The 15,731-nt window shown below is 40.6% G+C and overlaps 1 protein-coding gene across 1 annotated transcript in view; it reads left to right on the plus strand.

Moving 5' to 3' along the window:
- Positions 1 to 3,367: 3,367 nt before the first annotated feature.
- LOC308363431 (beta-1,4 N-acetylgalactosaminyltransferase 2-like) overlaps positions 3,368 to 15,731 on the plus strand; it is a gene marked incomplete at both ends in the record, with an annotated part of 52,823 nt that continues 40,459 nt past the window's right edge. Inside the window, one exon of the mRNA XM_080836241.1 lies at positions 3,368 to 3,526. Coding sequence (XP_080692367.1) covers positions 3,368 to 3,526 — 159 coding nt within the window. The remainder of the gene's footprint in view (positions 3,527 to 15,731) is intronic.

Consider the following 15,731-nt stretch of genomic DNA (forward strand, 5'->3'; position numbering starts at 1 on the left):
ATTTTATTTTGATACATTTATTTGAAGGGTATTTTGTATCAAAATACATTTTGATGTATTTTTGCCCATCTCTGACGTTACAATAGTAGCTATCAGGCATTATGAAAAAAAAATATTATGGGCGTCTTTGTATCTGCCATGCAGGGTATGGTGGTTGCTAAGTTGTAACTAAGGACTCGAAAGGGCGGGAGAAGCTAGACTAGGGTGAGTGGATAGGCTACTATCATGGTGGAAGCTTAAAAAGCTAAAACGTATCATTTTCATTCAAAGTGGGAGGAGGATTACTTTTTCGTTTATTCAAATTCAAAGTCTATGTCTGATCTGCAATGCAAACGTGGCCAAAGAAAGGTAATTTAGAGCTGCATTTCAAGACGGTCCACAGGAGCTACACAAACCTCCCTGCTAAATCACCTCAGTGCCCGAAAAATTAAAGGAATTTAAAAGTCAGCTAGCGGCACAATAGTCAATAGTTTTACGAGGCCCAACACCAAGAGAAAGGCTGCAACCATAGCATCTGATCGTGTCAGTCATGTTCTTGCAAAAGGGAAGAAATATTTCAAGGATGGTGAGATTGTGAAAGAAGCGTTATTTACTAGCATTATTTGGGTTGTTTGTTGGGTTGTTACAAGCCAGTCCTATGCCTACTGTATGTGCACAATACATTGTGGCTATTGTCGTATTTTTATCTTCTTTATTACTGTACTGTTGAATAATGTGTATGGCTGGTACTGGAACATGGACATCTCAACAAATAGAGATAGCTCTTTATAACTTATGAAGAGGCTGCCAGAGGCAGAAAAGGCCCCTTTTCAGAGACATCCTATGGCAGACAGGCCTTTTCTTATAAACCCAAGTGAGCAGATAGCATTTCTGAGAAATCATGAGGCAGACAGGCCTGTTATTATAACCCCAATTGCAAAGACACCTTTTATGATAAATCACGTGGCAAACATGCCTCCTCTGCATAGACTACCTAGATGCTTCAGGGACAAAGGGGGGTCAGGGCAAGGTGACAGACGCCTCTGCAAAAGCCACAAGGCAGACAATATGAAGAACTGTGTCTGAAAGCCCCGAGATACCTGGTATCACAGGAAGCTGTACACCATGTATCTCAAGGTGGTTAATTCTGTAGACAGAGACAAAGCAAACTGGTTGATAGGCAACATTGTTAAGATAGTTGGACCGATTGTTCTCCATCTCGGTGCGGTCAGGTCCAATGACGCAAGTAAGGTACCTGTTGTTTTCCATCTCTAGGTGCGGTCGAGTCCAATGACGCAAATAAGACGCAAATGAAACCAGAGCAAAGGGTGATTTGATCAATATAAAAGTGGGCACGGGGACTTGTTGGTTAGGTTTTCTACTGGATTGCTCTTGCAATATGCTTAGAGTCTTTGAGATGCTCCATGGACCAGCTCAGCAGTAGTTATCTCCTCTGAATTAAACTGTTCAGTATATTCATACCTATTTGCCTTGAGAAGTTTCTTGAGAACTCTTAGAATAAGACACGACACTATACACAACGGCTTTCAATAAGGCTTGGTAGATCTTGATGATACACTATCAACTTAAAAAGTAGATTTTGTCTCAAAAAAGGTTCCCTTTGATGGCACCCCTGATGTAGGCTTTTATATTCAATTTCAGTGAAATGTGTCTCGTGTTGCTGTGGTAGTGTTGAGTGAATATGTGAATATGGTGTTCAAATAAGTATGAAAATGAACGGGAAAATGTTAAGATTAACTGAATCTTAATATCTTTCAGTCTCCCCAGATGAAGACCTCGACCTCGAACTCTCTGACGGAGTGGAGGACAATGATGATGGTAAGTCGATTAAATCTGCCATGCATCTAAGATTTCTACACAGTCTTATTTAACACATTTACAGTAGGCCTAGAAAAAGGCCTGGTAAATTACATTGGCCAGGGGGTTGGTCGGTACCATCCGAGGACAGCGATTAAGGCATAAAGTGATCTCCTACTGTAATATCTGCACTTTATCTACCCCCCTTCTCTCTCATTTATGCACAGGAAAAGCCTGACAACTGACACAATTTCATTTAATTTATTACAACCCAGTAACTATATGCATGTGACAAATAAACTTGTTTGCGTCCTTGGTACCTTAGAACCAAATGTGGGGGTCTGGCTCAAGGACAAATTGTACTGGTTTTGATTTTTTGTTCTGAAATAATACTAATTATTTTGAACTCATTTGAGGGAGTTAAATGAATTCCACTGCAATTCTACATTGTTGAAATGTTTGATCTTATCTTTCTTGGACTGTTTATATCCCTTTTTTTGCATTTTAAAGATTCTACAACTGTTGAGGAGGATGTCCCTCAAATGGACACCCAAATGGACACACAAGAGACCCCAGTCACCCCAGCTGCAGTGGGAGGGAGTGGTCTTTTTAGGAGACCACTAAAGCGGAAGGTGACTCCCTCACAGCAGATCCACAACAAGCTGTCTGAGTTGCTGAAGAGGCACCAAAGACAGGACACGAGTGATGGAGAGATGCTCCAGTCGCTCGTGTCCTCAGTCTACCGACTGGTTGACTGCATGGAAACCGATCAGAGAGCAGCCTCAAGGATGCCAGCACCATTTCCTTATTCCCATCCAGGTCCCAGCACCTAGCACCAGTCAGTTCTCTACATGCAGCAGCAGCAGCAGCAGCAGCTATCCCTCCAACTCCCTCTCACCTGATGAGCCACACTACACACAGCTGTAGTTTAAAAAAAAATGTTTTAAAATGTTTGATTTCACAGTTATTTAACATATTGCAATATTTACTTATCTAATGTGTTCTTTTCATATTTATACATCTATTTATTTATTACATGTACCGTATCTATTTATTAATTCAACTTTGTTCTTTCCATTACTTTTGTATACAATAAATTAACTGCTTTTTTTATCCTTCTAAAATAGCTGTTCTTTTTTTCTGAAAAAAAAAAGAAGTATATAATAGGTAAGGTGATATAATATATGTCATAATGTGTTGATTTATATGATATAATATATTGCATTATCCACACCTTCAACAAATGTAGGGAAAAAAGTAGGTACGCAGTACATTACAAGTACAATCAAAGATTTAATTTATTTTGTATATGCTGTAACAGCATACTCCGCACCACGGATGCCTCTGCTGTGGGCATTTCCTGACACGGCTGTGCTGTTGGTTGTATATCTGGGACTGGAGGTAGGCCTACATCTCGAGCGTGTATTTCACATATATTGTGAAGTACACAACATGCTGAAACAACGGTAGGGATGAAACTGTGGTGTATGTCACTTCTTTTTGCCAAGACTCTCCATCTACCTTTCAGGCGGCCAAAGCTGTGCTCCACAGCAACACGAATTGAATTAAGATGTTGGTTAAACGCTTCCTGTGCTGGTGTAAGGTGTGGGCCAGGGCAGGCTTTCATCAGCCAGGGAAGGAGGGGGTACGCGGGGTCACCTGCAATTACCAATGGGATGTCTACACCCTCTACATTCAAACTGGCTTGGGGATGCAGCGCCGGATTGCAGTACAGGCTGGACTGTCTAAATACAGCTGCGTCGTGTGTGCTCCCTGGGATTCCGACAAAAATGTTTCGGAACAAGCCTCTGTCATCCACCACAGCTTGTAGGACGACAGAGGCCCAGCACTTTCGATTAATATAATCTCTGTATCCTTCCTGGGGTGGAAGAATTGGGATATGCGACCCATCAATTGCGCCATAGACCTACAGAGAAAAATTACATATTAATATTAAATATTTGCTAACTCTCGTAAGTGGCATTCACCTTCATAACTAATACATAATAGGCTATAAAAAGAACACATGGACACAATTGTTATTTAGGCTATTTAATCAAAAATAAAGAAATATGCTCTAGCATATCATCGCGTTATTTGAGGTGTGATTTATGCATTGAGACATCCCAACTTCCTCCATTCCATGATCTGTGCATAGTTTTGTAGGCTAATATATTTCAATATAATGAAATGGCTTCGAAGCACATTTCCAATGATAGACATTACTTGAGCTGAAACAGCAGGTAGTGCATCCAAAAATGTTCAATGTTAACATTCAATTGATTGAACAGTTGATTTTCATTGGGAAGTGGGGGCAAAGGCTATTCTGGCTATCAGCAGGCAAAATCCAATTGGCCGGAAGTAGAGGGGCGGGACTTCCCAGACAACGCAAAGGCTACTACACCGTAGATATGAATATGGGCTACACGTTTGTCAGTCTGCTGTGAAGGCGTGGCAGGACTATCCTACGCAGTGGCGGCTGGTGACATTTTTTTGAGGGGTGGCGCAGTTTGGCGGCGCGGTTTAAATAGCTCTCCACAGTGAGAAGAAAACAGGTTTTGAGTAGAATATTTGCAGTGATGGGCAAGCTTCTTGATATTTGTAGTGTAGTATCAGCTACTCTACAATACATTCAGCTTCACTACACAGAAGCTACACCTCATAAAGAAGTAGCAAGCTAAGTTACAAAAACCTGTCAAAAGTAGTTTGATAACTTAGTAGCTACTTTCAGTTAAACAAACTGCATGCCAAGTCAATGCAATTGTAGTGATCAACACAACTGTCAGTCAGATCAAAATGGTAAATGAAATTCACCTGTACATGTGTTCGTATGTTTGTGTTGGATGTCATTATGTTGACAGGAACTTTTTCTTTGGCATTTTCGCAATTCGACTCCCTGAGCAGACAGCACGGACTTCCTTTATTTGTACTTTATTTTATTTTAACTTTCATCATCTCTAGCTGTATCTGAATATCCACAGCATTCTAGTTATCCGGTTGTCTAGAATGTGCATGCAAACTACCCATTTAAAATTAATTAATTCTAAATTTATGAGCAGCGTCTGTTGTACTTGAAATTACAATACCTAGCTTTTAACTAGTCTCCACTAAAGTGACGTACTGCTTAATTTGTCTGTTTGATGGATACAGGGAATGTATGAACATTAGAAAGGTCCAGGATACATTCTTTCGAGGACACTACTGCGCTACTTGATCAATAAAAGAGCTTAGCTACTGAAAAGTTACTTGGTTTTGTAAATAGCAACGCTACTGCCAAGCTACTGTCAAATGTAAGCTAGTAGTGTCGCTACAAGCATTACTCACTGAACAGCCCGCTAACCAGCTCCGGTCGAGGTACGTCCTCCCGCGGTCAGTGCTTAAGTCCATACATTCTGGTCCCATGTCCTTTAGTCTCTTCTTATCGACATCTGATCGTCGATTAAAAGGTGTTCCACGAATAGATACTAAGGAGTTTTCAGTCGCCATACTCTCAGATTCCAATTCTCTGCTAGCTATGGTACTCCGGTAGATATGTGATATTTAAATGAGATGTGAGGGAATAACAAAAGGTCTCTGATTGGAGAGTCCTGTCAGGATGATATAAAAGAAGCCCTGTCATTGGCTGGGGGCGCAAGTAATGTGCGCCCCGGGCTCGAACTGTCATCCGCCAATGAGAAGCTGTCCTTGCTCAAATGTTCCTGCCCCTTTTTTTGGCTTCCATAGACTCCCACTTGGCCGGCGCCCACAGGGAGGAGTGGCTTCTCTCTCAGTGATAACGAATGGCAATATATTATATTTGGTCACATTTAACGCTTTAAAACCGTACATTTCTTATTCAATTATTTGATGTATAATGTTTTTTGACATTTCATTTTTTTTTTTTTTTCCATCTCAAAATTGTAGGGTGGGCGGCGCCCCAGCGCCTTGTATTGACGCACCGCCACTGATCCTATACGTTATCGCTTGCCAGTTTAAAAAGAGCAAGCACAGAACCGAATGTTTATACGGACAACATGACAGCAGGTGAGGAAGTCCTCTCATAGCCTACACTCACCTGGTATGGAATCAGATCAATGCCATAAATATTTTGTAATCTGTAATATAGATTTTGTATCTGTAATATAGATTTAGTATCTGTGAAACCATCTACACTTTCAAAACCTATCTACAGATACGGATTTCAAATACGAAATGTATCTACACTTTCAAAAACTATCTTCACTTTCAAAATCTATCTAAAGATACAGATTTCAAATACGAAATGTACACTTTCAAAAACTATCTACACTTTCAAAATCTATCTGCAGATACGGATTTCAGTTACGCATTACGGATTTCTGTTACGAATTACAAAATCTTTTTGGCACTGTTTTTACAGCCTTTCTAAAGAGCCAATCAGCGCTTTTGGCAGATTTTCTTAAGCGCCAATCAACACATTGTATCCTTTACTGACTAGCCAATCAGCGCTAGCTTGCTGGCAACTGCTGGCCCGCTCATTATTCAATAATTATAAGCTAAATCTGCCACCGCTCTGCCTAGGGAGAGATCTGGGGTTTCCCCCGCATGGTTTGAATACAATTCGGTGTACGAACGCCGTGGGGGAAGTTAAACAAGCATGCCTTATGTCTGGCCCAAAGGGCTGATGAACACCTGTACTATTAAGTTAATCTTAGGCTCTGGCGATTCAGAGATCGCTTGGCTGCAGAACGCATTGTAACTAAGAAATTGGTCTCAACACATAACAAATATAATCTAATGAAAGTGTGACGAGAACTCCAGCTTGCTGCCTCATATATCTCTTCCACTGAGACGCTAGAAAACTCGCTTCCACAAAAAATACACAATAAAGCGTTTTCAAGGACTTCAGAAAATGGTTACAACTAGGCTACCCCAAAGTGCCATGAAAAGAAACGAAAATGACATTGCAAGGTGGTTTTGAAATCAGGCTGGTCATTATCCAGTTGTTGAGGATGCATATGCACTTAACGGTATACCCCACCATAACTTAGCATGTGTCTGGAGAACAAGACAATAGCAGTCTGTCTGCTAAATGTTCTCATCGTGATAATGGGTCATATGAATGCTGTGAATAGGAGATCTGTCACGAAAATGCTAACGTTAGCTTTCGTTAGCTACCAAAGCAGATCCTAATATCTTCCATACAACGACAAGGATCTTTGAAACAGGTGGAACGAAGTGTGGAGTGAAAACCACTGACTTTGATTGTGCGTTTTACAATAGCTTTATTAACAACTCCAAATATAGGACTTCTTACTTGTGCCATTTCTCGGTCTCTGATCCATGACTGCTGCCTGCATACACCGTTTCACTCAACTTTCCCAGTTACCAGCAAGCTAGCGCTGATTGGCTAGTCAGTACAGGATACAATGTGTTGATTGGCGATTTAGAAAATCTGCCAAAAGCGCTGATTGGCTCTTTAGAAAGGAAGTAAAGACAGTGCCAAAAAGATTTTGTAATTCGTAACAGAAATCCGTAATGCGTAACTGAAATCCTGCAGATAGATTTTGAAAGTGTAGATACATTTCGTATTTGAAATTCGTATCTGTAAATAGATTTTGAAAGTGAAGATAGTTTTTGACAGTGTAGATACATTTCGCATTTGAAATCCGTATCTTTAGATAGATTTTGAAATGAAGATAGTTTTTGAAAGTGTAGATACATTTCGTATTTGAAATCCGTATCTGTAGATAGGTTTTGAAAGTGTAGATGGTTTCACAGATACTAAATCTATATTACAGATACAAAATCTATATTACAGATTACAAAATATTTATGGCATTGATCTGATTCCATACCTGGGGGATGTGATGCTTCATTGCATTCTTGTAGGCGATCTGCTGGGCCTCTTCAGCTGACGGCATGTTGATGTAATGCCGGAGCAGATGGCAGCGGATTGTACGGCACACAGAGTACACACATCGGTGGACTGTGGTGATGCTCACACCGAACTTGCCGGCAACTACTCTGTACTCGCAGCAACTTGCTAACTTGTATAACGTGATTGCTACTCGCTTGCGGGTTGGTACAGCTGGCCTTCGGCTTGGTGTATTCGGCCGAAGATGTGGCTCCAGGGCAAAACATAAAAGTCTCCCTGGACATTCTGAAGTATGTTATCCACTGGTGCTCAGTAAAATGCCCCAAAACATCTACCTCCCACCAGACACTTGAGCGATGTCGCTGCCACACCTGCGGCGATGGGCGCAGAGGTAACGCCAGGCAGGCCTCGACCAGGCTCAGCAGTTCCACCCTTCTTGCCCTCATCCTTCGCCGCAACACTATGATAGCTGTGATCAGCTGACATATTACCAGTAAACATTGTAGGCTGGCCATTCGGTTCTCCATTATAAATACTAGTATGTAGTAGGCTAAAATATACCGTTTGAAAAGCAGTCAAAATACCGTTTGAAAAGCAGTCAGCCTGGCAGCGCGAGTCAGGAAAATAACTGCCAAAAGGGACCGCAAGACTTTTTTGTTTTGAGCCATTTACCAAATGTAGGCTATTTCTTTTTAGTCTCAGATGAGCCACATAAAGACGATCACAATAAAAAGTTAGGATATTTAAAGGTTACTTTTATTTAACAGCACTGTAAAAAATGATTTGGCCTTTTTGTTATCTTAACTTAAACTTTTTCGTCAAATTGACCTGTATTCACCAGTGGTGTTCAGATAACTTAATAATCTGTGTTTTTGTCGTGTAAACTAATGACACAATTGCAATGAGTTGATACAAATGTTGGTTCAACAACCGTCAATAGTTCACTTGCCTCTGGCTCTGCGTCACCTTTCGCACGCATGCGCAGATATACCCCGCGTGAATTCCTTTGATTTTCTTTATGCTGAGCCAACCGCCGCCAACAGCCACAAAAAATAAGAAGAACAAGAACAGAAGTTCGACATTTTGTGCTTGGATGGAAATGTTGTAGGCTCAGCCAACGTGGTTTTATGGTGAGTAAAGTTCGCTTTAAGAATTCGTTTTTATTCCTTTATGATTGGTTGGTAGCCTACTCGGTCTGCTCACACAGAACGGAGTCTGTGAAGCTCTGAGTGTTTCCCGGAGATGTTGATTTTCTCCCCCGGAGAGGAGAAAAAACAAAGCACAGAGAGGGACGGGTCCGGCAGGTCTGGCAGGAATGTCCCACCCAGTGCCTGTGTATATAGGCCTACACAATGTATGATATAAATAACAATAAATAAAATAAATAGATTGTAACAAATAAACTGCGCAAAGTGCAGTGCAATAAATAACAAGAGCAATCCGAGATTTCTGACCTCTAGCAAGGGTCGACGTTGATAGTAAAGCAAGATCTATCTCTCGGGACGAATGATTCACACTCACGAATGATTCAGTAGCCTATGGGTGAGGATTTTGGTTTTCGAGAAATGTCACTTTGAATTTACTGTTAATGCTGAAGGGTTTTAATCGAATTCGAAATAGATTTTTTATGAATGAATGGTGTTATGGTATAACATGTTAAATTTAGTTATATAAGGGTACACCCAAATAAGAGGTCGGATTTGTTATCTAATATTGTTACCTCCAGCAAGGAGGTTATGCGATCGGGTCCGTTCATTTATTTATTTGTCCGTCTGTCTGTGGACAAGATTTCTCAGAAACTACTGGGCGGATCTTTCTGAAATTTTCACAAGAGGTGGATCTTGGTCCTGGGACATCCCCATTAAGGTGCTATGCACACGAAGTCTAGGGCCTCCGAATCGGATTTACTTTTCACACCAATCGAATCTTTTAATTTCGTAAATACGGAGGCTGGCAACGAGAGATTTGCGTAAACACGGAGGCAGCAGATTGTGGTGAACCGACTGTAGTACATACCTCACGCCTGTGGGTGGCACTTTAGCGCTTTATTTACACAACTGAAAAAACGTGAAAAACCTAGAAGAAGGTACTTCACAGCACGAGGATAAACACATTACACAAGACATTCAAGCTCCAATTATCAACATTACAGTATGATAGTTAATATCAGTGGTCAGACTAAAGGATATGCGAAAATGAATTCTTTTTTCTATTGATAATAAAGAGTTTGGAACAGTAACATGACATGTCTGTCATCCCATTTCCCATGATGCATTGCTCCGAGCATTTTACATACATTTATGAATAAAAAAGCAAATTAAATCGCTGGCCAATTTATATTTGTGGTCATGAAAGTTATGTTACGTCTGAATAAGAAGAATTAGATCAAGATAGGGGGCTAATCAAAAATCAGAAGACTGGGTTAATGTTAGTGAATTCGAGGCCCACCACGAGTGAGATTTTGAGGGAGAACAAGTTATATAAATATTGGTTGGAGATGGCGAAAAGATCACGTGGGGCAGTGACGTCATCAGGTTGCGTGAAACCGTGCAGACGAACACCAGCCCCCGTACCGATTCAAATCTACTCACTTTCTACCCCGGACTGCGATCGTTGCGGAAACAAGGTGCGGATAGAGAGTGTTCGTATATATGATAGGGCTATCTGTATTAGCTATCCGTATCAGATTGACAAACTAGGCTCCATGTAAACGACCTCTTAAATTTCAGGATGATCCGGATCTGGATCCGGATCTTTGTTTTCACACCTAAAGTGACATTTCTCGAAAACCAAAATCCTCACCCATACTACAATGTGAATCATTCGTCCCGAGAGATAGATCTTGCTTTACTATCAACGTCGACCCTTGCTAGAGGTCAGAAATCTCGGATTGCTCTTGTTATTTATTGCACTGCACTTTGCACAGTTTATTTGTTACAATCTATTTATTGTTATTTATATCATACATTGTGTAGGCCTATAGGCACTGGGTGGGACATTCCTGCCAGACCTGCCGGACCCGTCCCTCTCTGTGCTTTGTTTTTTTCTCCTCTCCGGGGGAGCAAATCAACACCTCCGGGAAACACTCAAAGCTTCACAGACTCCGTTCTGTGTGAGCAGACCGAGTACCAACTCCGTCGCGGCGGGTCTCGGCCTGTCTGCGGCGGGCGGCTTAATACAAGCCTACCCTTCATTGGCAATGGACTAGTCCAGGCACACATTTAAAATTCAAAAAATACAATTTACCAATGTCTTATGAAGGCATTTTCCTTCAGAAGAAGTACGACTATAAATTTACAAACATTAAAAAAATTCAACTAATCACTTGCAGAGTACACCAGGAAAAATGAAAAATAGAAATGTCAACTCAATTATCGATTTGTGTCAGAGGGTGGAGCAAGCGGAGCAATGCACTGCAAAGCGTTACACGGACCATAATGGTATGGAGTTATTGAAACTTACTACGTGTAAAAAAGACTAGAAATTCAATGTTTATTTTTCATTGAATGTTTATATAAAGTTGCACTGCAGCGCATATTTGTGTAGTGTAACCATTAAACGGATCCGGTTTAACTGCCACAAGAGTTGTCAATCTTGTAATAAAGATCTCATTGAGGAACACGCTGTGTTTTCTCTTTTTTTTCCACTGCATTTTAATAGCCTAAGAGGTGTTAAAAGTACTGAAATGGTCCGTGTATGATTCGTTCATTTGTATTTCGATTCAGAACCAAATGACAAAAAAACGAAAAACGTCTTGTTATTTGATTGTTTGTTTCTCAAAAGCAAACAAAAAATGAATAGGCTAACGACTTATTTTTTGAACATTCAATGTCATGCTGAGGTCAAAAAATTAAACCTGTTCAAAACGATCAACACTGGTTTTGATTTCTATTATTTAATATGTCTGTTTTATATGCACCGGATGTTATTTCTGCACACGTACGCGGCAAGACAGTCGGGTATGCACCATGGCTGCTGTAGAGACCCACGCAGACTTGATAAAAGAATTGTTTGAATCAGGCAAGACTCACGCTGAGATTTCAAACGCGCTGCAACAAATAGGTGCTGAAAGATGCTCTGAAATGAGTGTCCGACGGTTTTGCACCAATCACAACCTCAAGCGTAAAAGGCACGTTACTGACATGGAGTTGGAGAGAGCTGTAACGGGCTCTATATTGGAGGTATAGGCCTTATGTTTATTTATACGTTACGTATACTACCTTTACCATGTTACATGTCATCTGCCTGTCTTTCAGAAATGATAGACCTAATGTATTTTTTTATTATTATTATTATCAGACGGGCCCATCGTATGGTCGTACATTTATGACCGGGTACCTGGCTACACAGGGAGTGCGTGCAGCTGAGTGTCGAGTCGGAAATGTGTTGAGGGAAGCTCACCGGCCGTACCATGAATTACGGCAACAGGTAGGCCAATTAGGCCTGATCAGATGGGGTTGTCACCCGTTTTAGTATTAATGTTTGTAAGCTTGCATGTTGACAAAAGTTTATATTTTTGTAGGGTGCTCGAAATATAAATCCAGTCCCATACCACGCCGCATACATGGGCCATAAATTGCATATGGACCAGAACGAAAAGTTGGTTATGTTTGGCGTGACGCACGTTCCGGCCGTGGATGGCTTCAGCAGTAAAGTTGTCGCTCACTGCAGCATGCCAATCAAAAACAACCTTGTTATATACGAGGAAGTTTACAAGTAAGACCATCTGAACACACACACCCACACAGGGTATTAGGCCTAGCATACGCCCACATTGTATAGCCTATTAACCTTCCATGTGTTTACTGTTTACATCCAGATCTGCCGTGGCAAACAATGGAATGTGGGATCAAGTCAGGGTTGACCATGGCAGGGAATTCTACCTAACCCTTTACATGCAGGAGAAGCTGTCAGGACACAAGCACAATCGTAGCAGGCCACCATACCTCCAGACCACATCTACAGACTTAGACATTTCACATCACGAATGTACACACATCGTAGGCCTATATGATCACATCACCTGAAAGATTCTGGCTACTTTATTGACCCACATGTTTTCCTCTTTCACGATGATTTTTTTTACTCCCACGCCTCAAGACATACGTATTGCGTCACATGGAATCTCTTTGCAACCTGCTTCCGGGTCGTGAATGGCACGTTATTTAAAAAACAAAAAGAAAAGCAAGCAAAACAAAATGCGCCAAGACCGTTTTTCAAATAGGCTATATATATATTTTTAAAACGAGTATGAAATGAAAAATGAAAAAACAAGTCGTTATTCGTTTTTTGTTCACCGTTAAAAAAACAAATGAAGAGATAACAAGTCGTTTTTTCATGTTTGTTTTTTTAGTTCTTAATTGAAATGAAAATGAACGAATCATACACGGACCTGAAATGTTGTTCCCAAGTAAAAGTACAATTACTTTGATAAAATTGTACTTAGGTAGGCTACAAGTAAAACTAGAAAATGCATTTCCTGAAGGAAATACCAGTGCATGAAATGCAAAAGTTAAGAAAGGAAGAATAAAAGAAAGAAGAGTGTAAAAGGAAAGAAGAGTAAAAGAAGGAAACAAGTGTGGAAGAAAGGAAAAAAGAGTGAAGAAGTTAAAGCTCATAAACACCACAATTCATTGCCATGAGCTTGTCCATCGGGCATGTAGCCTAATATATCAAGCAGCCAATCAGCAGCATCGACATTTGACAACGGCCTAGTTCAAACGAATGCTGAGCAAAAATGCAAATTCGTTCAGAAAGACATAGTAGATCTAGTCCTCCCTTTTGGCAGTGGTATCCCGACATAGCCTATCACATGCCCGATGAAGGATCGTCATTGAATATTGCTTCATTGCATTTGTCACGTCGGTCCCTGGATCAGAATTATAGTTTACCTGCGCCTTGACACCTTGCAGGTAAGTGTCAATTTAATACATAACAAGAGCAATCCGAGATTTCTGACCTCCAGCAAGGGTCCGTTGATTGCAGTACTGCGTTTCAACGACGTTGTATTCACAAAGTGACGTTGTACACACCCAAAACTCAGTGTAAATCTTGTATCAAGCACTTGCTCGATCCCAATGCACAATTTTCGATTACAGTGACAACGTATCACATACGTTTAGTTAGTCACGCGAAGCAATGTTAGGATCAATAACGTATTGGGACATTGAGAGAAAGATCGTGTATTAGGCTACTAGTCTAAACATCATTCCTTTCAATATCGTATTGGGACATTGAGAGAAATATCGTGTATTAGTCTAAACATCATTCCTTGTTTTGACAAATAACCTCATTGGGATTTTTCACAAACCAAAATCCTCACCCATGTGAATCATTCGCCCCGATAGATAGATCTTGCTTTACTATCAACGTCAACCCTGGCTGGAGGTCAGAAATCTCGGAATGCTCCAGATCCGGATCATCATGTAAATCTTGTATCAAGCACTTGCCCGATCCCAATGCACAGTTTTCGATTACAGTGACAACGTATCACATACGTTTAGTTAGTCACGCGAAGCAATGTTAGGATCAATAGGCATATCGTATTGGGACATTGAGAGAAAGATCGTGTATTACTAGTCTAAACATCATTCCTTTCAATATCGTATTGGGACATTGAGAGAAAGATCGTGTAGGCTATTAGTCTAAACATCATTCCTTGTTTTGACAAATAACCTCATTGGGATTTTCCACAAACCAAAATCCTCACCCATAGCCTACTACAATGTGAATCATTCGCCCCGATAGATAGATCTTGCTTTACTATCAACGTCAACCCTGGCTGGAGGTCAGAAATCTCGGATTGCTCCAGATACGGATCATCCTGAAATCTGAAATTGTAATGGGGATGTCCCAGGAGCAAGATCCACCTCTTGTGAAAATTTCAGAAAGATCCGCCCAGTAGTTTCTGAGAAATCTTGTCCACAGACAGACAAACGGACAAATAAATAAATTAACGGAGCCGATCACATAACCTCCTTGCTGGAGGTAAAAATAAATTAACGGAGCCGATCGCATAACCTCCTTGCTGGAGGTAATTACAGTGCATGAAATGCCCTGTATTGTTATTCATTCGTTTCTTTTTACAGTGCATGAAATGCCCTGTATTGTTATTCCTGGGCTTCTTATTATTATTATTACAGTGCATGAAATGCCCTGTATTGTTATTCCTAGGCTTCTTTTTCTTCTTATTATTATTCTTCTCACCTTTTTCTGCGATTAATTCAGCTCGAACCGCTTAACTTAGAAACTTCGTTCAAACTTTGTCGCGTAGGTCTTGTAAAGGACACTTATATATTTTGTACTTTTTTAAAACTTTATACTTTTTAAGATATTAAAGAAAAACGAATACAAATTTTCCCATTGACTTACATTGGGCCATTATGACATCATAATAGGGTCATTAAACTGGCTTGCACCTGTGCTTCACTTACACCTGCGCCAAGGTTCCAAGGCTCCTCTTCTCTCTGTCCCTCTCCATTCAACTGTATAACTAGGAATATTAAGAGACACCTTCCATACTCTACTTTTTTTTCTCTCACACTCAATCTCTTTCTCTCAATATTTTCCCTCTTCACTCTCTCTTTACTGTCTTTATCAAGAGCCACGCTTGTTCTCTCTTCTCTCCTCTCTTCTTTCTTAATTCCACTCTTCCTTCCTTTCTTTCACTCTTCTTCCACTCTCCTTTCCTTTCTTTTTCCCTTCTTCCACTCTTCTTTCCTTCTTCCACTCTTTCCTTCTTTTACTCTTCTTTCCTTTCTTCTTTCTTTTCTTCCACTCTTCTTCCCTCTTCTTTCCTTCTTCCACTCTTCTTTCCTTCTTTCACCCTTCTTTCCTTCTTCCACTCTTCTTTCCTTCTTTCACTCTTCTTTCTTTTATTCTTTCCTGATTTCCTGATTAATGACATCATTAAACTGGCTTGCACCTGTGCTTCACTGACACCTGCGGCAAGCCTCCAAAGGTCCTCTTCTCTCTGTACCTCTCCATTCAACTGTATAACTAGGAATATTAATAGACACCTTCCATACTCTACTTTTTTTCTCTCTCTCCTTCTTTCTCTCTATCACTCTCACTCTGCTTTCTCTCACACTCCATCTCT

This window comes from Sprattus sprattus (genome assembly GCF_963457725.1).
Source record: "Sprattus sprattus genome assembly, chromosome: 4".
NCBI lineage: Eukaryota > Metazoa > Chordata > Actinopteri > Clupeiformes > Clupeidae > Sprattus > Sprattus sprattus.